At 44.4% G+C, this 21,497-nt stretch overlaps 2 protein-coding genes across 3 annotated transcripts; one reads left to right on the forward strand and one right to left on the reverse strand.

Annotated features, from left to right (window-relative positions):
- Nucleotides 1–286: 286 nt before the first annotated feature.
- On the reverse strand, nucleotides 287–3,557 carry LOC100669763 (serum amyloid A protein-like). Of its 2 annotated transcripts, XM_064288360.1 has the most exons (4): nucleotides 3,511–3,557; nucleotides 2,996–3,090; nucleotides 1,043–1,181; nucleotides 287–604 (listed from the first exon to the last, which is right to left on the reverse strand). In XM_064288360.1, exons 2-4 carry the CDS (start codon nucleotides 3,084–3,086, stop codon nucleotides 466–468), a joined length of 369 nt encoding a protein of 122 aa, XP_064144430.1. In that variant the 5' UTR covers nucleotides 3,087–3,090; nucleotides 3,511–3,557; the 3' UTR covers nucleotides 287–465. The 2 variants fall into 2 exon arrangements, with proteins under 2 accessions (XP_064144430.1, XP_064144431.1); XM_064288361.1 differs by lacking the exon at nucleotides 2,996–3,090 and having other exon boundaries at nucleotides 288–604; nucleotides 3,511–3,549.
- Nucleotides 3,558–17,752: 14,195 nt separating this feature from the next.
- LOC135231699 (serum amyloid A-2 protein-like) lies at nucleotides 17,753–21,028 on the forward strand. The gene is made up of 4 exons (XM_064288359.1): nucleotides 17,753–17,834; nucleotides 18,254–18,348; nucleotides 20,134–20,272; nucleotides 20,711–21,028. The coding sequence occupies exons 2-4, from the start codon at nucleotides 18,258–18,260 to the stop codon at nucleotides 20,847–20,849; spliced, it is 369 nt and encodes a 122-aa protein (XP_064144429.1). The 5' UTR covers nucleotides 17,753–17,834; nucleotides 18,254–18,257; the 3' UTR covers nucleotides 20,850–21,028.
- The last annotated feature ends 469 nt before the right edge of the window (nucleotides 21,029–21,497 follow it).

The raw sequence follows: 21,497 nt of genomic DNA on the forward strand, positions 1-21,497 counted from the left end.
TATTCTTGTTAGCCTGGCATAATTATTAATAGGGCCCTTTTTCACTCTTGAAAGTTACCTAGTTGGATGGTAAATTTTGCACCCAACCTAATTAGAAAAGAAAAAAGCAACAAGCAGTGAAACTAGAAAGGAGGCTAGTGCAGTAGCCTTTAGTTCATGGTCATGCAGAAGTTTTCAAGAAAACTAAAGAGGCCTGACCTCACGGGCTCAGGCCGGCTGAGAGTCCTCTGGGTACAAACACACAGCCAAGGCTCCCCCTTCATGCTGGTGCTCTTTGGTCACCCCTCGGTACCAAAAGTGATCACAAAGAAGACACGGTTTTTCCACTAATTCCATTTCTTAAAAATTTATTGGGAACCTGTGATGTGCCCTTTGCTAGCTTCTGGGGACACAGAACTCAATAACCCTGTGTCCCCACCCTCAGGGGCTCACAACCTCGTATCTGGGAGCAAGTGAAGAGGAAGCTCAGTACTTGTCAGGCAGCCCATGAGGTCTGAAGTGATTGGGGTCTTTGCCACTGCGGCCCCATTTGTTGGCTTCCTGGTCAGCCCTCGTGTCTTCATCTCCACGGCCTGTGAAGGACTGAAAACCCTCTCTGGCATCGCTGGAGTCAAGGAAAGGAAAGCAAGAGATCAGTCTCCAGGCTGATGTGCAACAGCACCACCTTCTGTACCCTTTCCCATTTTCAAAGATGTCATGAGAAGAGACAAGGAAAACCAGTCCTCAAGGAAGGAGGGACTACAATACTAACCCTGCCTGGGCAATGTCCCAACTCAACCCAGACGTATCACCCTTGTGCCAAATGAACGGCCAGAGGGGACAGGTTGGGAATCACTCTTTGGTCCTCACTTGCATTTGTGGCAAGTGTGACATGTCTGCACCAGCCATGCCCTGGCTCTGCTGGCCACCAGGCCCAGTATGAGGCGTCAGTGGGTACGGTGGGCAAATTGGGCATGAGGACGAGGGATGACGGCCCTCCTGATTGTTTAAGGCAGCCCAACTCTGCTACCCCTTCGCTAGCATCCCTAGGTGTCTGCATTACCTGATCACTTCAGCTGCCCAGGCACCCCCAGGTCCCCTTCGTGCAGCGTCATAGTTCCCTCGAGCATGGAAGTATTTGTCTGCACCTATGTAATCGGCTTCTCTCATGTCGCTGTAGGCCCTCCACATGTCCCAAGCCCCTGGAAAGGAAAGGAAATGGCAAAAGGGATGTCATGTGAACACAGACACTCTGACAACACCTTAGAGAGGAATCTAGTAGTGAAAAATCTTCCCCTGGCTTTAGATTTCAACCTGTGAGCACAGCATCCTTAAGCACCATAGGCTGAGAAGAACATTCCTTAATCCTGATTGGCTTCTGCAGGTAATTATAATCAGAGGCATTTAGATGGGGCTCACCTGTATTGTCCCAGGTTGTGTAACTGCTATGTTGCACCTTACTTAGGGCTAAATGTGATATGCTTAAAGGAGAGACGGGAGATGTTACCTAGAACGAAGTTTCCCAGCTTTGGCGCTTTGAAATATTGGGCCTGGTGACCCTTTTGGGGCACGGCTGCCTCGTGCACTGCAGGGTGTTTAACAGCATCTCTAGTCTCTATCCACTAGATGACAGTAGCACCTGCCCCTCAAGTTGTGACAGCCAAAAATGACTACAGACACTGCTCAGTGCCCCCCTGGGGCGCAAGGGAGAACCACCCTCACACAGTGCAGCTACATATGGTAAGATCCAGGGGACAGTGTGAGCGTGGTGGTGACCTGGGAGGCAGATCCTGACAGAGGCGGCAGACATACAGCACTTTGTCCCTGATGCTTAAGAAGAATGTATTCTTGCAGTCCAAGTGCAGATAATTCTGACTTGAGTCATTCTGACCATTAGGGACATAAATATCATCCTGAAAACTTTCAAACTCGATTATAGTGATGATGTGAGTTGCTTTGGGCAGTGCAATAGCAGTGGTGTTCAGCCTTGGCTGCACATTGTAATCACTTGGGGAGATGTTTAAGGCTCCAATGCCCAGGCCACACCCAGGCCAGTTACATCAGACTGGGGGGGTGGGTCCCATGAGTATTTTCTAAGGTTTTCCAGGTGATTCCAGTGCGTAGCTGAGACTGACAACCTCTGTGCTCTAGGAACAGGCTAATCAGATGCATCTGCCTGGCAGAGCTTTTGCATCCTGCACAGCTAGGGTCAGACCTCCACTCTGCCACCTACTGACTGGTGGGAAGTCCCTGGGCAACTGACTCAACTGCTCTAAGCCTCAGCTTCCTCACTTTCAAAATGGGGAAAGATGCCTGCCTCACCAGGTTCTTCTGAAGTTCAAAGAGAGTGACCAGTTGTCCCGGTTAGCACTAAAAGTACCTTGTCATGGGAAACCCCTGAGACCTGGCACACCGGGATGGTTGGCCACCCTAAATGACAGGAAAGTGCTCAGTTTCCTGGAGACTTGCTACACACTGGTTCCCTTTGCCTGTCAGTTCAAAGGCTGCAAAAGGGAAGGAAACAAACCAAACCAGGAAGAGAGTCATAGGCAATAGGAAGCATCAGGAAAAGCTAGACTGAGGTTCTCTTTAAACTATCCAACTAGAAAACGGAAGGAAGAAAGAAAGTAGAAGGAAGGAGGGAGGGAGGGAGGGAGGGAAGGAAGGAAGGAAGGTAAAAAGGAAAGGGAAAGAAGGGAAAAAGTGCTAATTGATAGCTTTAATTACACTTTATACTGTCTGGTCTGAGGGAAATTTATACCAGTTCCAGGCCTTATTTTGTGCCTTCTAAACAAACAATCGTTTACCTTTCAGCTAGGAATGATAGTTCTTTTCTGAGTAACTGAGATAGATCCTGTGGTGTCCGATGTGTTTAAAGACGAGCTTCTCAAATGCCTGGCACATTCTACCACACAGAGCAGCGCAGCCTAAGACACAGGCTCCTACCCTTACGAGTGCTTAGGGTGAGCCCGGTGGCAGACGGGTGCCAGCCCCCTCTCTCCTCCAGTGGCCTCACCTCCAACAGCCTCAGGGATGAAGCTCCACCAGCCTTGGCTGCTGACTCCCAGGACCAAGGAGCAGAACATGAGGCCTGTGAAAAGCTTCATCGTGCTGCAGTGAAAGCAGAGGTCAGGGAGACAGGGACGAGACTCATACATACCACTCTGGAATCTGTACTTCAAAGAGAGCCTGGGTATTTATGTCCATTTGTTCTAGGAAACGTTGCATGCAGTGGGATCTCACTGAGAACCACAGCCCTCAATCCTTACTCATTAGCCCTGAACCCCAAGATTGTATAAGAGGAAACCAAGGTGGCATTGATTCAGGGAGAGGGGAGTTATGACCAAATTGCCACTCTCTCAATCCGCCTATAATTAATCACAAAGCATGCCCCATGTGCTCAGTCAGCACAGACCTCGTACAGGAAAAACAGAAAACTGAATAAACATTTTTAAAAGGCAATGATGATCTTGGTAAAGAGACAACAGAGTAAGTTTTAAAAAAAATACCCTCATTGAAGTAGCCCCTTACCTGATTTTTGGGGAAGCAGAGCTGCTGATCCTGCCTGCTGGGGAGAGGCAGCTGGTATTTGTACTGAGCCTTTCTTACTGGAATCAGGGGGGAGGAGAAAAGCCAGACAGGGTGCTGGGAAAATCCTTCCCTAGGTCATTCTTCCCAGAAAACTGCAAAAGAAAATTTACAGAACACCTGTGTTGTGTTTCATCCAAAGGCATTTCCCCTATTGTGCAATCCTGTGGACCCAAGAAGGGCTTGCTGTGGGCTGGCAGCCACCAGGTCAGGTCAGGTCAGGAGGACAATCTGTAAACGCTGGAGGAGCTGAGGCAGGAGTGACACCTGGCTGGGAGAAGGGGGTGCAGAGTGTGTGAGGGCAGCTGTTGCAGGACAGTGTGGTGTTAGAGGACAGCTCTTCAGAAAGGACCTGGCTTTATGGTCACCTCATTTTGTTGGGCCCCACTGGGCCAGACTGCCGAGGCATCAGGAATTAAGTCTCTTTGAGTCTAACGCCCATGAGCCTCCAAACAGGCTGATCCCCATCAAATTGCATGTGTGTTCTGTGAGACTCCCCACCATTTCCTCATTTATGGGGCATAAGCAGAGGGGTAACGGTACACAGCTTGAGAATCATACCCAGAAACTTTCTGCTGTGTCTGTCTTCTGCTTGGAGAGGCCAAGTGGAGAGTTCATTAGATCAAATGTGTGCAAAGAGGGGGTATAACAAGACTGCAGAGCTACAAACCCAAGCCCAATCCCATTGCTGTCTAGTCAGTTCTGACTCGTGGCAATCCCACATGTTACAGCGTAGAACTGCTCCATAGGGTTTTCTTGGCTGTAATCTTTATGGAAGCAGGTTGCTAGGCCTTTCTTCTCTGGTTTCACTAGGTGGGTTTGAACTGCCAACCTTTAGGTTAGTAGACTGTGTTAACCTCTCATGTATTTGCCTCTGGAATGTGTGAGCATGGGATTTCATGGGAAGGCTACTGTGAACTCTTATAAGATCTGGTGGGGTCAGGTCAGGACTCCTTGGTGTGAGTTCCCCATACCTGGGAGTCTATGTGGTGAGCCCAGAGCTCCTGAATAAGATCGAGGAATTCAGAGAGGTAGTGGGTTCTGCTTCTGGGAAGTGTGCCCACCCAGCAGGTCTGACCAGAGAAGATCATTATTGGGATTATGGAGAGAGTCAATACGTCAAGAGAGATGTGAGTTCCCATTTAGTCAGAGAATCAGCTTTGGTCAAAGTAAAATGGAAGGCAGATCGCTTGGACCAGAAAGCATTTTTTGTTTATCCAGTCACTATGTTATAAATCATGTCTCTCTGAAAGTAAGAAACCAGAACGTTGATGAAAGTTTAGGACACAGAGAGCCAAACAAGAACTCTTTGTTTTGTGAACTAATCAGATTGAGACAGACACTCTAGTAAAACTAAAAATTTGACTTTGCTCAATCCTAGTTGGCAACTTTCCCCTGTTGTATTTTTCTGCCAATGAGTATAAATGGAGTCTCTTGCTGACATAACATTTTACCGCTCATCTAAAATGAAAACCTTTTATATTTTTTGAAATTGTGAAATATTTACATGTTTCAATATTTAAATAACATAACTGGTACAGAAGGTTAATGATGGCTCATACGGTGTGTTGTGTTGTTAGCTGCCGTCAAGTCAGCCCCTGACTCATAGCGACGCCACATTCAGAGTAGAACTGCTCCATAGGGTTTTCGTGGCTGTTATCTTTATGGGAGCAGATTACCTGGCCTTCTTTTTTTTTTTTTCTTTCTTTTTTTCGAGGACCTGCTGGCTGGGTGTTAACAGCCAACCCTTTGGTTAGCAGCTGATCACAAACTGCTAGTGCCACCCAGGCGCCTTTTGTAAGTTGTACTTATTATTAATCACTTCAAAGTTAAACAGAACTTAAAAAGAATTATTGGGATTTAAAGTCTTTTCCCTCCCCAAATGTGTTCTTAGTTTCCCCCAACACTATAAAATCCCATAAGGAGATTTTGGATTTTGAGACATCTATAATTCACTACTCCCTTTAGCAAACATTAAAAAAAAAAAAAAAATTTTTTTTCTAAAGAAAACCCAATACAAGGATCTCTGGTGGTGCAATAGTTAAAACACTGGGCTGCTAACCTAAATGTTTGCGATTCGAACCCACCCAGCAGCTCTGGGGAAGACCTGGTGATCTGCTTTTGTAAAGATTACAGCCTGGAAAACCCTATGGGGTAGTTCTGCTCTGTCACACTGGGTCACTGTGAGTCTAAAATCTACCTGACGGCCCCTAACAACAAACCCAGTGCAGAGCTTGTTTGTAATTCAACAACACCAGCTCCAGGCTCTGAGCGTGGCCTTTGCTGTGGCTGGCAGTGGGCAGGTGACAGCCTCATCACATTCCCCTCACATGCCTTTTATGTTCGTGTGTTCCATCAGACTGAGGGCAGGAGGCTTCGAGAGACAATAAGCCCAGCCCACAGCTTTTAGGAGAAAAGACACAGAACTAAGTACAGACGGGCTTGAATTCAGGGTTTCCTGATGCCTAAAGAGTGCAAATAGGAAACCCGAAGATAGGAGGAAAGTACTCTCTCTTCATGAGGAGGTATGGGCTTTGTAAGAAGGGACACACCAGACAGAATTAGGATTCTATATCCTTCAGTTAAATAGCTGGTTCTTCCACATTCCTGATGACTGGCTTGTTAAGTAGAAGAAACAGGACAGATGTCTTTTCTCCTGTCCTGCCAATTGCAGTAATTGGTACCAGGTTAGCTGGGAGAGGGCAGAAAGTAAAGGGGCAGGAGAGCTTTTGACAGCTGAGCCATTCCTGATTTTATTTAGTTTCAGGGGAACGGGATGGGGATGAGCAGTGAAGTTAGTACCTGGGAATTGTAGTTCTTTGGGGGACACAGCAACCTAAGAATGATTAGTGACACCTTACCCTCTCTTTTCTGTCATTATACATTCTGTATACTATAATGTTTCCCATTCATTTAATGGAATCTTACTGATTTTACAATAAGTATGAGCTTTCTCTATATATATGTATATTGTAATCATCCCCACCCCCATTACAAGTCTCATTTCATGAAAGCACAGCCTGGATGTGGTTATTCCCTCCTCCCCACATTGCTGCCCAACATCTAGTATAGTGGCTGTTGCATAGAAGGCATTCAAAGAATAGTTTGTTGATGAAAAAATGCAGAAGTCATTGTAGGACATTCTGAAACCCCAAATAACAGAACTCACTACCTAGAAACTTTGCAACTTCTGTATTGTGATTCACTGTGAGAACATGTATTTGAACAAAAATGGGATCATATTCCATTGCACTCTTTTCCCTTAAGACATTATCTACACTTCTCCATGTCATTCAGTGTTCTTCCACAATATCAGTATATGGCAGAGCTAAACTCATACTAAAAAAAACTGACTAAATCCAGGGCTTTGCTCTTAACCTCTGTGCCATGTTGCCTTCAAGTCCAGATAGCTGGGTGTCAGGTCTCTGATGGGAATTCAGGGTCACAACCTCTACTGGAAAGATGTTCTTGTTCTGGTGGTTTTGTAATAGGATTTTCTGTAAGAGGTATGGCAAAATGGAATGGGGCAAAGTCCAGGTTTCTACTGCAAGAAGCTGAGGCTGCTGTGTCCCGTGGCATTCTCCCAAACAAAATCATACAACATGGAATTACCATAAATCACCCCTCTGCTTTTCAAGGGGTACACCAGTTCCCAGAAAAGAACTTTTGTTAAGTTATGAAAGCAAAGAGATGGAGTAGAAAGGGCTCTGGCCAAGGCTATGTATGAATCTGGGGTTCTGAACCTTGAGTGAGCCAGTTATGTTCTCCATCAAAAAGGCATTTGGAGGTGGATTATTTCTTCATGAGAAAAAGAGAATCATTCCTAGGAAATCTGGTGTACATGTTTAAAAGAATGAATTGTCTGTGACTGTATAAAAGATGAATTCATAGGTAAATAAAGCACCTCCTAGGGAGAAGAACTGGGTCCTCTTTACAGTAATTTTTATTGTTGTTAGGTGCTGTCGGGTCAGTTCCAACTCATAGTGACCCTGTGTACAAAAGAATGAAATACTGCTTGGTCCCATGCCATCCTCACAATCGTTGCTATGCTTGAGCCCATTGTTGCAGCGACTGTGTCAATGAATCTTGTCCAGGGTGTTCCTCTTTTTCACTGACCCTCTACTTTACCAAGCATGATGTCCTTCTCCAAGGATTGATCCCTCCTGATAAAATATTCAAAGTATGTGAGACAAAGTCACGCCATCCTTGCTTCTAAGAAGCATTCTGGTTGTACTCCTTCCAAAAGATTTTTTCATTCTTTTTGCAGTCCATGGTATATTCAATAATCTTTGCCAATACCATAATTCCAAGGCATTAATTCTTCTTTGGTCTACCTTATTCATTGTCCAGCTTTCACATGCATGAGGTGATTGAAAACACCACGGCCTGGGTCAGATGCACCTTATTCCTCAAAGTGACATCTTTGCTTTTTAACACTTTAAAGAGGCCTTTTGCCAGACTTAATGGTCTGACTGAGAGTAGAATGACTCCGGAGGTCATGGTCCCCAGACCTTCTGTTAGCCCAAAACAGGAACCATTCCTGAAGCCAATTCTTCAGACAGGGATTGGACTGGACTATAGGATAGACAATGATACTGGTGAAGAATGAGCTTCTTGGATCAATTAGACTCATGAGACCATGTTGGCATCTCCTGTCTGAAAAGGAGATGAGAGGGTAGAGGGGGTGAGAAGCTGGCCGAATGGACACGAAAAGAGAGACTGGAGGGAAGGAGTGTGCTGTCTCATTAGGGGGAGAGCAATTAGGAGTATATAGCAAGGTGTTTATACATTTTTGTATGAGAGTCCAGCACAATAAAATTTTTTAAAAAGCATAATTTTCAAAAAGTTCAAAAGTAAATAAATAAAGAGGCCTTTTTGCCCCAGATTTGCCCAATGCAATACATCATTTGATTTCTTGACTGCTGCTTCCATGGCTGTTGATTGTAGAATTCAAGTAAAATGAAATCCTTGACAACGTCAATCTTTTCTCTGTGTATCATGACATTGCTTATTGGTCCAGTTGTGAGGATTTTTGTTTTCTTTATGTTGAGATGTAATCCATACTGAAGGCTGTGGTGTTTGATCTTCATCAGTAAGTGCTTCAAGTCCTCTTACTTTCAGCAAGCAAGATTGTGTCACCTACATAACACAAGTTGTTAATGAGTCTCCCTCCAATCCTGATACCCCATTCTTTTCATACAGTCCAGCTTCTAGGATTATTTGCTCAGCAAAAGAATACAACCCAACACACACTTTTCCTGACTTGAAACCACACAGTATCCCCTTGCTCTGTTTGAATGACTGCCTCTTGATCTATGGACAGGTTCTTCAGGAGCACAATTAAGGGTTCTGGAATTCCCAGTATTCCCAATGTTATCTATAATTTGTTATGATTCACACAGTTGAATGCTTTTGCATAGTCAATAAAACACAGGTAAACATCTTTCTGGTATTCTCTGCTCTCAGCCAGGATCCATCTGACATCAGCAATGATATCCCTGGTTCCACGTCCTCTTCTGAATCCGGCTTGAATTTCTGGCAGTTCCCTGTTGATATACTGCTGCAGCTGTTTTTGAATGATCTTCAGCAACATTTTACTTGCATGTGATATTAATGATATTGTTTGATAATTTCCACATTCAGTTGGATCACCTTTCTTAGGAATAGGCATAAATATGGATCTCTTCCAGTCAGTTGGCCAGGTAACTGTCTTTCCAATTTCTTGGCATAGACGAGTGAGCGCTTCCAGCTCTGCATCTGTTTGTTGAAACACCTCAGTTGATATTCTGTCCATTCCTGAAGCCTTGTTTTTTGCCAGTGCCTTAAGTGCAGCTTGGAATTCTTCCTGCAGTACCATCAGTTCCTGATCATATGCTACCTCCTGAAATGGTTGAACATTGACCAATTCTTTTTGGTATGGTGACTCTGTATATTCCTTCTATCGACTTTTGATGCTTCCTGCATCGTTTAATATTTTCCCCATAGATCTTTCAATATTGCATCTCAAAGCTTGAATTTTTTCTTCGTTCTTTCAGCTTGAGAAATGCCGAGCTTTTTCTTCCCTTTTTCTTTTCTCATTCCAGGTCTTTCACATTTCATTATACCTTCCTTTTTCTCCTCAAGCTACACTTTGAAATCTTCTGTTTAGCTCTTTGACTTCATCATTTCCTCTGTTTGCTTTAGCTACTCAACATTCAAAAGCAAGTTTCAGAGTCTCTTCTGACATCCATTTTGGTCTTTTCTTTCTTTCCTATCTTTTTAATGACCTCTTTCTTCATGTATGATGTCCTTCCACATCTTATCTGGTCTTTGGTCGTTAGTGTTCAGTGTGCCAAATCTATTCTTCAGATGGTCTCTAAATTCAGGTGGGGCGTACTCAAGGTCGTACTTTGACTCTTGTGGACTTACTGTAATTTTCAACTTCAACTTGAACTTGCATATGAGCAATTGATGATCTGTTCCGCCGTTGGCCGCTGGCCTCGCTCTGACTGATATTGAGCTTTTCCATCATCTCTTTCCACAGATGTAGTCGATTTGATTCTTGTAATTTGATTCTAGTAGTAGATCTGAGAAAATAGAAACACCTGGCCTAGTAAGTCTATGGACCCTGAGTGGTGCAAACGGTTCGTGCTTGTGTGCTAACCTAAAGATTGGTGATTGGAACTTATCCAGCAGTGCTTCGGAAGAAAGGCCTGGTGATCTGCTTCCGTACAGATTGGAGCCAAGACAGCCCTGTGGCACTCAGGTCTACTCTGTCATATATGGTGTCACCATGAGTCAGAGTTGAACTCAAGGACAGTGGGTTTGGTCTTTTGAATTAGGCCTATTGCCTCCAGATTTGAAGGCTGTGTGTCAACTTTAAAAACTAACTTCTGATTTATATATTTTTCATATTACAAAGGTGTTGGGAGTATACTCTATCTCTCTTACTAACTACTCTTTTCCCTATCGTCCTCCCTTGTGCCTCCATTCTCCCTGAACAATTCCTGTTAGTAACAGACTTTAGCACCTTTGGCAGGAGTTCAGAAAGGCATCCCCATTGCTTCTTTTTATAGTCCACTTGGTCTTTGGGGTCCTTGGGCTTTGAAGTGTCTGTCATGAATGGGTAAATGAATGAGCACCTGCTATATCCTAGATAGTGTGGTAACCGGTATACAGACAAGGGTGACGAGCCAGACATGGTTCCTGTTTTTTTTTTTTTTAATAATTTACTTTGTTGTTGTTGAGAATATACACAGCAAAACCTACAGCAACAATTTCTACATGTACAATTCATTGACATGGATTACATTCTTCAAGTTGTGTAACCATTCTTACTCTCCTTTTGGTTTCTGTTTTTAATTTAAATTTAAATTGGTCCTTGGAAGAATTATTTAAGCTAAGGCAACCAGACTTCAAGAATTGTTTCTATTTCCTGTACCTTTAACCTCCAAAAAAGAAATCTGCTTGGTTGTCTTAACTGATGATTTTTTGCCCTGATTGTTGTCGTTAGCTGCTGTGGAGTGGGCCAGGCTCGTGGCAACCCCACGCACATGCTGCCCTGGCCCGCACCATCCCCAACAGTGTTATAATGGATACGCTTTACATCTTTTATTATCTAACGGTATAAATACCTACAAGCCAAAAGACAGTCAAAGGAAAATCTTGGCTTGTCCCTATTCTCCAATGTGCTAGATATTTAAATCAAGAATTTGAAAGTCTATATCTCATTTATATTGGTGAACAGTGACAAGATAACAGATGACTAAACCAAGCAGGGACTTGAGCATGAAAAATAGTAGTACCTGCTGGCTAGTCGAAATAAAGCCTGGCAGAAGGAAGAAAGAAAGAATAAACTTCATTTGGTTTTAAGCCTTTTCTCTTCAATCTTTCTTTAGACAATTTAGAACAATGGAGCTAAAGATTTGTTTGCTAAGAAAACTTTCAAAACCTTGGGAAAGTATTACAATATTATTGCTTTGTTCACCAAATAGTCTTTTACTCTCTACTTTTAGGCTGAGGAGTCCCTGGGTGCTGCAAACAGAACGGTTGGCAGTTTAAAGCTACCCAGAGTGCCTGGGAAGACAAGCCTGGCCATCTGCTTCCAAAAGGTCACAGCCTTGAAAACCTATGGAATAGTTCTACTCTGCACACATGGGATCACCATGAGTCAGAATCAATTCCATGGCTACTAACAACAACCTTCAGGCTCATGATAGAATTGCAATTCTCAGGCACTTTTTTTTTTTAAGGGTTGGGTAGAGCTATGTGACTAATTCTGAAGCATTCAATTGTAGGTCTGAGAACCTCATGAGTTCTTTTTCATTCTGCCACCATGACTGGCCATGTTTCAGATAGTGGCTACTCAGCCTGTGTCCCCAACAGGGGACAATGCTAAACAGAGCCTACAGCAATCTATTATGGATGGATGTGTAGCAAGAAAAACGAAAACAAAAACCGTTGTTGTCTTAAGCCACTGAGATTTTGGAGTTGTTCGTACTGCATCATAACCTAGCCTATCTTAACTGGTACAGTGTTTTTGGAATTCACCTGTATATAGGGCTTTCTGTCATTGTTATTGCTTTGCCTGCAGCCAAAGTATCTAAGGGTTGGCTCACGCAATAAAAGTGGTATGTATTAGACACATGAGACTATGTTGGCAGCTCCTGTCTGGAGGGGAGATGCGAAGGCAGAGGGAGACAGAAGCTAGCTGAATGGACACAGAAACACAGAGTGGAGAGGAATGTGCTATCTCATTAGGGGGAGAGCAACTAGGAGTATATAGCAAGGTGTATATAATTTTTGTAGGAGAGACTGACTTGATTTGTAAACTTTCACTTAAAGCACAATAAAAAGAAAGTGTTGTATCAGTTAGCTTTTGCTGTGTAAGAAACCACCCAAAAATTCAGTGGCTTACGACGACAACCATTTTTTTTAGTTTATGATTCTGTGAGTCAGCTGGACTATACTGGCTTGGCTGATCTCTACTGGGCTCACACGTGCATCTACTGTTAGCTGGCGTTTGGCAGGAGGCTGGTTGATCAAAAATGGCTTCACTTCCATGGCTGGCAGTTGGCCAGTTATTGCTGGCTGACTCTTGGCTGGAATGGTGGGGAAAACTTGGCCACATGTCTCTCATCATTTAGCAAGCCAGTCCCACCGTTATTCAAATGGTGGCTGTAGGATTCCCAAAAACAGCAGCACAGGAATCTGCAAGGTCTATTGAGTTCTAGGCTCAAAACTCACCAAACATCACTTCCACTGCATTCTACTACAGCAGTCGTTGTTGTATGCCATTGAGTCAATTCTGACTCACAACAACACTATAGGACAGAGTAGAACTGAGCCATAGGGTTTCCGAGGAGCAGCTGGTGGATTCCAACTGCCGATCTTTATGGTTAGCAGCCAAGCTCTTAACCACTGTGACACCAGGGCTCCAGGGCAGTCATTAGGCCAACTCAATTTCAAGGAGGGTGGGGAATAGATTACGCCTCTTGATGGGAAGAGATACAAAATGTTGTGTCCATTTTTGCAATCTATCTACAGGTAGAGTCTAATCTGTGGGTCCACTAGCAACTGGACTAGAGGAAGAACTCTTATGGCATGATATGTTTCTATGTCAATTTTTCTTTGTAAGATTTGAGGCCTTGTGAATGAGTTTTCCATGCTGCTTGTAATAAAGGAAAAGGAGTAAGAAGCTCTTTTATTATGTCCTTCCTTACCTATCAACTGGTTCAGTCAAAATTTCTTCAAAAGTTCTTGGGTGGCATGATTTTATCAATTGATGCAGAAAAGGCATTTGACGAAGTCCAATACCCATTCATGATAAAAACTCTCAGCAAAATCGGAATAGAAGGAAAATTCCTCAGTGTAATAAAGGGCATTTATACAAAGCCAACAGCCAACATCATCGTAAATGGAGAGATTCTGAAAGCTTTCCCCTTGAGAACAGAAACCAGACAAGGATGCCCTTTATCACCACTCTTACTAAACATTGTGCTGGAAGTCGTAGCCAGAGCAATTAGGCTAGATAAAGAAAGGGCATCCAGATTGGTAAGGAAGAAGTTAAAAGTATCTCTATTTGCAGATGACACGATCTTATACAGAGAAAACCCTAAAGAATCTTCAAAAAAAAAACTACTGAAACTAATAGAAGGGTTCAGCAGAGTACAGGATACAAGATAAACATACAAAAATCAGTTGGATTCCTCTACACCAACAAAAAGAACATCGAAGAGGAAATCACTAAATCAATACCATTTACAGTAGCCCCCAAGAAGATAAAATACTTAGGAATAAACCTTAGCAGAGATGTAAAAGACCTATACAAAGAAAATTACAAGACACTACTGCAAAAAAACCAAAAGAGACCTACATAAGTGGAGAAACATACCTTGCTCATAGATAAGAAGACTTAAAATTGTAAAAATGTCTATTCTACCAAAAGCCATCTATAGATATAATGCAATTCTGATCCAAATTCTAATGACATTTTTTAATGAGATGAAGAAACAAATCACCAACTTCATATGGAAGGGCAAGAGACCCTGGATAAGTAAAGCATTACTGAAAAAGAAGAACTAAGTGGGAGGCCTCACTCTACCTGATTTTAGAAGCTATTGTACCACCACAGTAGTCAAAACAGCCTGGTACTGGTACAGCAACAGATACGTAGACCAATGGAACAGAATTGAGAATCCAGACATAAATCCATCCACATATGAGCAGTTGATATTTGACAAAGGCCCAAAGTCAGTTAATTGGGGAAAAGATAGCCTTTTTAGCAAATGGAGCTGGCATAACTGGATATCCATCTGCAAAAAAATGAAACAAGACCCAAACCTCACACCATGCACAAAAACTACCTCAAAATGGATCAAAAATCTAAACATAAAATCTAAAACGATAAAGATCATGGAAGAAAATATAGGGACAACATTAGGAGCCCTAATACGTGGCATAAACAGTATATAAAACATTACTAAAAATGCTGAAGAGAAGCCAGATAACTGGGAGCTCCTAAAAATCAAACACCTATGTTCATCCAAAGACTTCACCTGAAGAGTAAAAAGACTACCTACAGACCGGAAAAAAGTTTTTAGTTATGACATTTCTGATCAGCGCCTGATCTCTAAAATCCACATGATTCTGCAAAAACTCCACTTCAAGAAGACAACACGAACTAAAGAAGACATTCAGGCTGCTAAAACATACATAAGGAAATGCTCACGATCATTAGCTGTTAGAGAAATGCAAATCAAAACTACAATGAGATTCCATCTCACTCCAGCAAGGCTGGCATTAATACAAAAACACATAATAATAAATATTGGAGAGGTTGTGGAGAGACTGGAACACTTACACATTGCCTGTGGGAATGTTAAATGGTACAACCACTTTGGAAATCTATTTGGCGCTTCCTTGGAAAACTAGAAATAGAACTACCATATGATCTGGCAATCCCACTCCTTGGAATATATCCTAGAGAAATAAGAGCCTTTACACAAACAGATATATGCACACCCATGTTCACTGCAGCACTGTTTATAATAGCAAAGAGGTGGAAGCAACCAAGGTGCCCATCAACAGATGAATGGATAAATAAACGATGGTATATTCACACAATGGAATAGTACACATTGATAAAGAACATTTATGAATCCATGAAACATTTCATAACATGGAGAAATCTGGAAGACATTATGCTAAGTGAAATTAGTCAGTTGCAAAAGGACAAATATTGTATAAGACCACTATTATAAGAACTGGAGAAATAGTTTAAACAGAGAAGAAAATATTCTTTGATGGTTACGAGAGAGGGGAGGGAAGGAGAGGGGTTTTCCCTAATTACATAGTACTAAGTTTTATTTTAGGTGAAGGGAAAGACAACAAACAATACAGAAGAGGTCAACACAACTGGACTAAAGTAAAAGCAAAGAAGTTTCCTGAATAAACTGAATGCTTCGAAGGCCAGTGGAGGGGGGGAGGGGGTTGAGGGTTTGGGGACCATAGTTTCAGGGGACATCTAAGTCAATTGGCAAAACAAATTCTATTAAGAAAACCTTCTGCATCCCACTTTGGAGAGTGGCATCTGGGGTCTTAAACTCTAGCAAGCAGCCATCTAAGATGCATCAATTGGTCTCAACCCACCTGGAGCAAGGAAGAGTGAAGAACACCAGAGACACAAGGTAATTATGAGCCCATGAGGCAGAAAGGACCACATAAACCAGGGACTACATCAGCCTGAGACCAGAACTAGATGGTGCCCAGCCACAACCGATGACTGCCCTGACAGGCAACACAACAGAGAATCCCTGAGGGAGCAGAAGAGCAGTGGGATGCAGACCCCAAATTCTCATAAAAAGACCAGACTTAATGGTCCGACTGGGACTAGAAGGACCCCAGAGGCCATGGCCCTCAGACCTTCTGTTAGCCCAAGACAGGAACCATTCCCAAAGCCAATTTTCAGACAGGGATTGGACTGGAATATGTGATGGAAAATGATACTGGTGAAGAACGAGCTTCTTGGATCAAGTAGACTCATGACACTATGTTGACATCTCCTGCCTGGAGAGGAGATGAGGGGGTAGAGGGGCCCAGACGCTGCCTAAAGAGACATGAGGAGACAGAGTGGAGGGAAGGACTGTGCTGTCTCATTAGGGCGAGAGCAATTAAGAGTGTATAGCAAGGTGTAAGTTTTTGTATGAGAGACTGACCTGATTTGTTAACTTTCACTTAAAAAAGTTCCCGGGTGGCACAAACGGTTGTGCTCAAGTACTACCTACAGGTTGGCACTTTGAACCCACCCAACAGCACGGCAGAAGAAAGGCCCAGTTACCTGCTTCTGCAAAGATTACAGCCAAGAGAACCCTATGGAGCACTTCCACTCAAACTCATGCAGTCAAGATGAGTCAGAATCGACTCGATGGCAATGGGTTTGGTTTATTGATTGTACCCTGATGCAGGATTTCTGGGAGTCTTCCTCTCCCCTCACCACAGTCCCAGCAGAGCTCCAAGAGGCAAAAACCACAACCTCAGAAAACTGTCTCTCATCATTCAAGAAGAAAGAACCACAACAGCTCTGGGAGAATAAGCGTAGTGGGAAAGGCATGATTCCCAGGAAGCAGGGTAATTGTGTATAATGGCTTTTTGATTTGTTGACCTGTCTTAAGCTGAACTACAATCTCTGGCATTCTCCTTGTAGAATGCTTTTGGTTAAGATGAACTACAAGGGACATTCTGTCTAAAGAGCTGGAAAACAGAAGAAACCAGCAGGGCTATAATATCCACCAGCCTCTACTCATCATCCCGGCCTCAGTCTTTCTGGGCCAAGGCACTGCGTGAGTCTTGAGTTCTGAACTCATACCAGGGCCCCCACCCCCAGGCTTCTTCTCCATCAGCCCTTGAGGAGCTGGGCTGACTCTGCTGATATTTCTGTCTCACAGAAAAAAAGGGGGCAGACACCAGGCTAATTCAGTAAACAAAGTCCTCTCCCCAACCTGTCCCCAGCCTGAGCCACCAATCTATACCACACCAGGTTGGACCTCCTTCTGTCCTACTATAGGCTTAGCGTTGACGCCTTAGTTCCTTACACCTAAATACTTCCCTGTCACTATGTGGCATTTCCAGGATTGGGCTCCGGGAAGCAGAAAGGTCCCTGCCCTAGACTGCCCCCTTCTCAGGATGCAGCTTAGACAATATACTCCCTAATTGGCTAAACTAGATGAGCAGGGGTGTTGTGCTCATCTAGTTTAGGACTTGGAGCTGAAAGCTTAATAAATCAAGGAAGAGAGGTGAAGGGAACCTCTCAGGTCATGCATGTGATTTATAGGACGAAGCCTGTCAGTTTTCAGGATCATAGGCTTTAGACATGAGCTCAAAAGGGCTTCATTTCTAACACATCTGCCATCTGGCCCAGCAGGGCCCTCTTCTGTCCCCCCATTTCTTACACCCCTTTCTCCGGCCCCCCAGGGTCGCTCCTGCCTCAGCTCCTCCACTGCTGAGAAGCTGTCCTCCTGACCTGACCTGGTGCTGCCAGCCCACAGCAAGCCCTTCTTGGTTCCACACGGTTGCACAATAGGGGAAATGCCTTTGGATGAAACACAACACAGGTGTCCTGTAAATTTTCTTTTGCAGTTTTCTGGGAAGAATGACCTGGGGAAGGATTTTCCCAGCACCCTGTCTGGTTTTTCTCCTCCCACCTGATTCCAGTAGGGAAGGCTCAGTATAAATACCAGCTGCCTCTCCCCAGCAGGCAGGATCAGCAGCTCTGCTTCCCCAGAACTCAGGTGAGGGGTTACTTCAAAGAGGGTTTTTTAAAAAAATTTACTCTGGTGTCTCTTTACCAAGATTATCATTGTCTTTTAAAAATGTTTATTCAGTTTTCTGTTTTTCCTATACGAGGTCTGTGCTGACTGAGCACATGGGGCATGCTTTGTGATTAATTATAGGCGGATTGAGAGAGTGGCAATTTGGTCATGACTCCCCTCTCCCTGAATCAGTGCCACCTTGGTTTCCTCTTATACAATCTTGGGGTTCAGGGCTAATGAGTAAGGATTGAGGGCTGTGGTTTTGAGCGAGATCCCACTGCATGCAATGTTTCCTAGAACAAATGGACATAAATACCCAGACTCTCTTTGAGGTACAGATTCCAGAGTGGTATGTATGAGTCTTGTCCCTGTTTCCCTGACGTCTGCTTTCATTGCAGCACGATGAAGCTTTTCACAGGCCTCATGTTCTGCTCCTTGGTCCTGGGAGTCAGCAGCCAAGGCTGGTGGAGCTTCATCCCTGAGGCTGTTGGAGGTGAGGCCACTGGAGGAGGGCGGGGGCTGGCACCCATCTGCCACCGGGCTCACCCTAAGCACTCATAAGGGTAGGAGCCTGTGTCTTAGGCTGCGCTGCTCTGTGTGGTAGAATGTGCCAGGCATTTGAGAAGCTCGTCTTTAAACACATCGGACACCACAGGATCTATCTCAGTTACTCAGAAAAGAACTATCATTCCTAGCTGAAAGGTAAACGATTGTTTGTTTAGAAGGCACAAAATAAGGCCTGGAACTGGTATAAATTTCCCTCAGACCAAACAGTATAAAGTATAATTAAAGCTATTAGCACTTTTTCCCTTCTTTCCCTTTCCTTTTTATCTTCCTTCCTTCCTTCCACTTTCCTTTCTTCCTTCCGTTTTCTAGCTGGATAATTTAAAGAGAACCTCAGCCTAGCTCTTCCCGATGCTTCCTATTGCCTATGACTCTCTTCCTGGTTTGGTCTGTTTCCTTCCCTTTTGCAGCCTTTGAACTGACAGGCAAAGGGAACCAGTGTGTAGCAAGTCTCCAGAAGTAACTGAGCACTTTCCTGTCATTTAGGGTGGCCAACCATCCCGGTGTGCCAGGTCTCAGGGGTTTCCCATGACAAAGTACTTTCAGTGCTAACCGGGACAATTGGTCACTCTCTTTGAACTTCAGAAGAACCTGGTGAGGCAGACGTCTTTCCCCATTTTGAAGGTGAGGAAGCTGAGGCTTAGAGCAGTTGAGTCAGTTGCCCAGGGACTTCCCACCAGTCAGTAGGTGGCAGAGTGGAGGTCTGACCCTAGCTGTGCAGGATGCAAAAGCTCTGCCAGGCAGATGCATCTGATTAGCCTGTTCCTAGAGCACAGAGGTTGTCAGTCTCAGCTATGCACTGGAATCACCTGGAGAACCTTAGAAAATACTCATGGGACCCACCCCCAGAGTCTGATGTAATTGGCCTGGCTGTGGCCTGGGCAATGAAACCTTATATATCTCCCCAAGTGATTACAATGTGCAGCCAAGGCTGAGCACCACTGCTATTGCGCTGCCCAAAGCAACTCACATCATCACTATAACCGATTCTGAAAGTTTTCAGGGTGATATTTATGTCCCTAATGGTCAGAATGAGTCAAGTCAGAATTATCTGCACTTGGACTGCAAGAATACATTCTTCTAAAGCATCAGGGACAAAGTGCTGTATGTCTGCCGCCTCTGTCAGGATCTGCCTCCCAGGTCACCACCACGCTCACACTGTCCCCTGGATCTCACCATACGCAGCTGCACTGTGTGAGGGTGGTTCTCCCTTGCGCCCCAGGGGGGCACTGAGCAGTGTCTGTAGTCATTTTTGGCTGTCACAACTTGAGGGGCAGGTGCTACTGTCATCTAGTGGATAGAGACTAGAGATGCTGTTAAACACCCTGCAGTGCACGAGGCAGCCGTGCCCCAAAAGGGTCACCAGGCCCAATATTTCAAAGCGCCAAAGCTGGGAAACTTCGTTCTGGGTAACATCTCCCTTCTCTCCTTTAAGCATATCACATTTAGCCCTAAGTAAGGTGCAACATAGCAGTTACACAACCCAGGACAATACAGGTGAGCCCCATCTAAATGCCTCTGATTATAATTACCTGCAGAAGCCAATCAGGATTAAGGAATGTTCTTCTCAGCCTATGGTGCTTAAGGATGCTGTGCTCACAGGTTGAAATCTAAAGCCAGGGGAAGATTTTTCACTACTAGATTCCTCTCTAAGGTGTTGTCAGAGTGTCTGTGTTCACATGACATCCCTTTTGCCATTTCCTTTCCTTTCCAGGGGCTCGGGACATGTGGAGGGCCTACAGCGACATGAAAGAAGCCAATTACATAGGTGCAGACAAATACTTCCATGCTCGAGGGAACTATGACGCTGCACGAAGGGGACCTGGGGGTGCCTGGGCAGCTGAAGTGATCAGGTAATGCAGACACCTAGGGATGCTAGCGAAGGGGTAGCAGAGCTCGGCTGCCTTAAACAATCAGGAGGGCCGTCATCCCTCGTCCTCATGCCCAATTTGCCCACCCTACCCACTGACGCCTCATACTGGGCCTGGTGGCCAGCAGAGCCAGGGCATGGCTGGTGCAGACATGTCACACTTGCCACAAATGCAAGTGAGGACCAAAGAGTGATTCCCAACCTGTCCCCTCTGGCCGTTCATTTGGCACAAGGGTGATACGTCTGGGTTGAGTTGGGACATTGCCCAGGCAGGGTTAATATTGTAGTCCCTCCTTCCTTGAGGACTGGTTTTCCTTGTCTCTTCTCACGTCATCTTTGAAAACGGGAAAGGGTACAGAAGGCGGGACTGTTGCACATCAGCCTGGAGACTCATCTCCTGCCTTCCTTTCCTTGACTCCAGCGATGCCAGAGAGGGTTTTCAGTCCTTCACAGGCCGTGGAGATGAAGACACGAGGGCTGACCAGGAAGCCAACAAATGGGGCCGCAGTGGCAAAGACCCCAATCACTTCAGACCTCATGGGCTGCCTGACAAGTACTGAGCTTCCTCTTCACTTGCTCCCAGATATGAGGTTGTGAGCCCCTGAGGGTGGGGACACAGGGTTATTGAGTTCTGTGTCCCCAGAAGCTAGCAAAGGGCACATCACAGGTTCCCAATAAATTTTTAAGAAATGGAATTAGTGGAAAAACCGTGTCTTCTTTGTGATCACTTTTGGTACCGAGGGGTGACCAAAGAGCACCAGCATGAAGGGGGAGCCTTGGCTGTGTGTTTGTACCCAGAGAACTCTCAGCCGGCCTGAGCCCGTGAGGTCAGGCCTCTTTAGTTTTCTTGAAAACTTCTGCATGACCATGAACTAAAGGCTACTGCACTAGCCTCCTTTCTAGTTTCACTGCTTTTTGCTTTTATGCTTCTAATTAGGGTGACTATAAAATTTATTATACAACTTAGGTAACTTTCAAGAGTGAAAAAGGGCCCTATTAATAATTATGTCAGGGTAACACCAACAGGCACTATTATCTGTCAGTTTGTCGTAATGTTGTGACTTGTGTGTTGCTATAATGCTAGAGGCTATGCCACCAGTGTTTCAAATACCAGCAGGGTCACCCATAGTGGATAGGTTTCAGTGGAGCTTCTAGACTAAGACAGAGTAGGAAGAAAGGCCTGGCAATCTACTTCCAAAAATTAGCCA

The sequence above is a fragment of the Loxodonta africana genome, chromosome 7, assembly GCF_030014295.1.
Source record: "Loxodonta africana isolate mLoxAfr1 chromosome 7, mLoxAfr1.hap2, whole genome shotgun sequence".
Taxonomy (NCBI): Eukaryota; Metazoa; Chordata; class Mammalia; order Proboscidea; family Elephantidae; genus Loxodonta; species Loxodonta africana.

Excerpts from the sequence above, each read along its gene's own strand:
- LOC135231699 (XM_064288359.1), top strand. The coding sequence starts at position 18,258 with ATGAAGCTTTTCACAGGCCTCATGTTCTGCTCCTTGGTCCTGGGAGTC. Across the intron at positions 18,349-20,133 it reads CATCCCTGAGGCTGTTGGAG|GGGCTCGGGACATGTGGAGG; the intron begins GTGAGGCCACTG and ends TTTCCTTTCCAG. Across the intron at positions 20,273-20,710 it reads TGGGCAGCTGAAGTGATCAG|CGATGCCAGAGAGGGTTTTC; the intron begins GTAATGCAGACA and ends CCTTGACTCCAG.
- LOC100669763 (XM_064288360.1), bottom strand. The coding sequence starts at position 3,086 with ATGAAGCTTTTCACAGGCCTCATGTTCTGCTCCTTGGTCCTGGGAGTC. Across the intron at positions 1,182-2,995 it reads CATCCCTGAGGCTGTTGGAG|GGGCTTGGGACATGTGGAGG; the intron begins GTGAGGCCACTG and ends TTTCCTTTCCAG. Across the intron at positions 605-1,042 it reads TGGGCAGCTGAAGTGATCAG|CGATGCCAGAGAGGGTTTTC; the intron begins GTAATGCAGACA and ends CCTTGACTCCAG.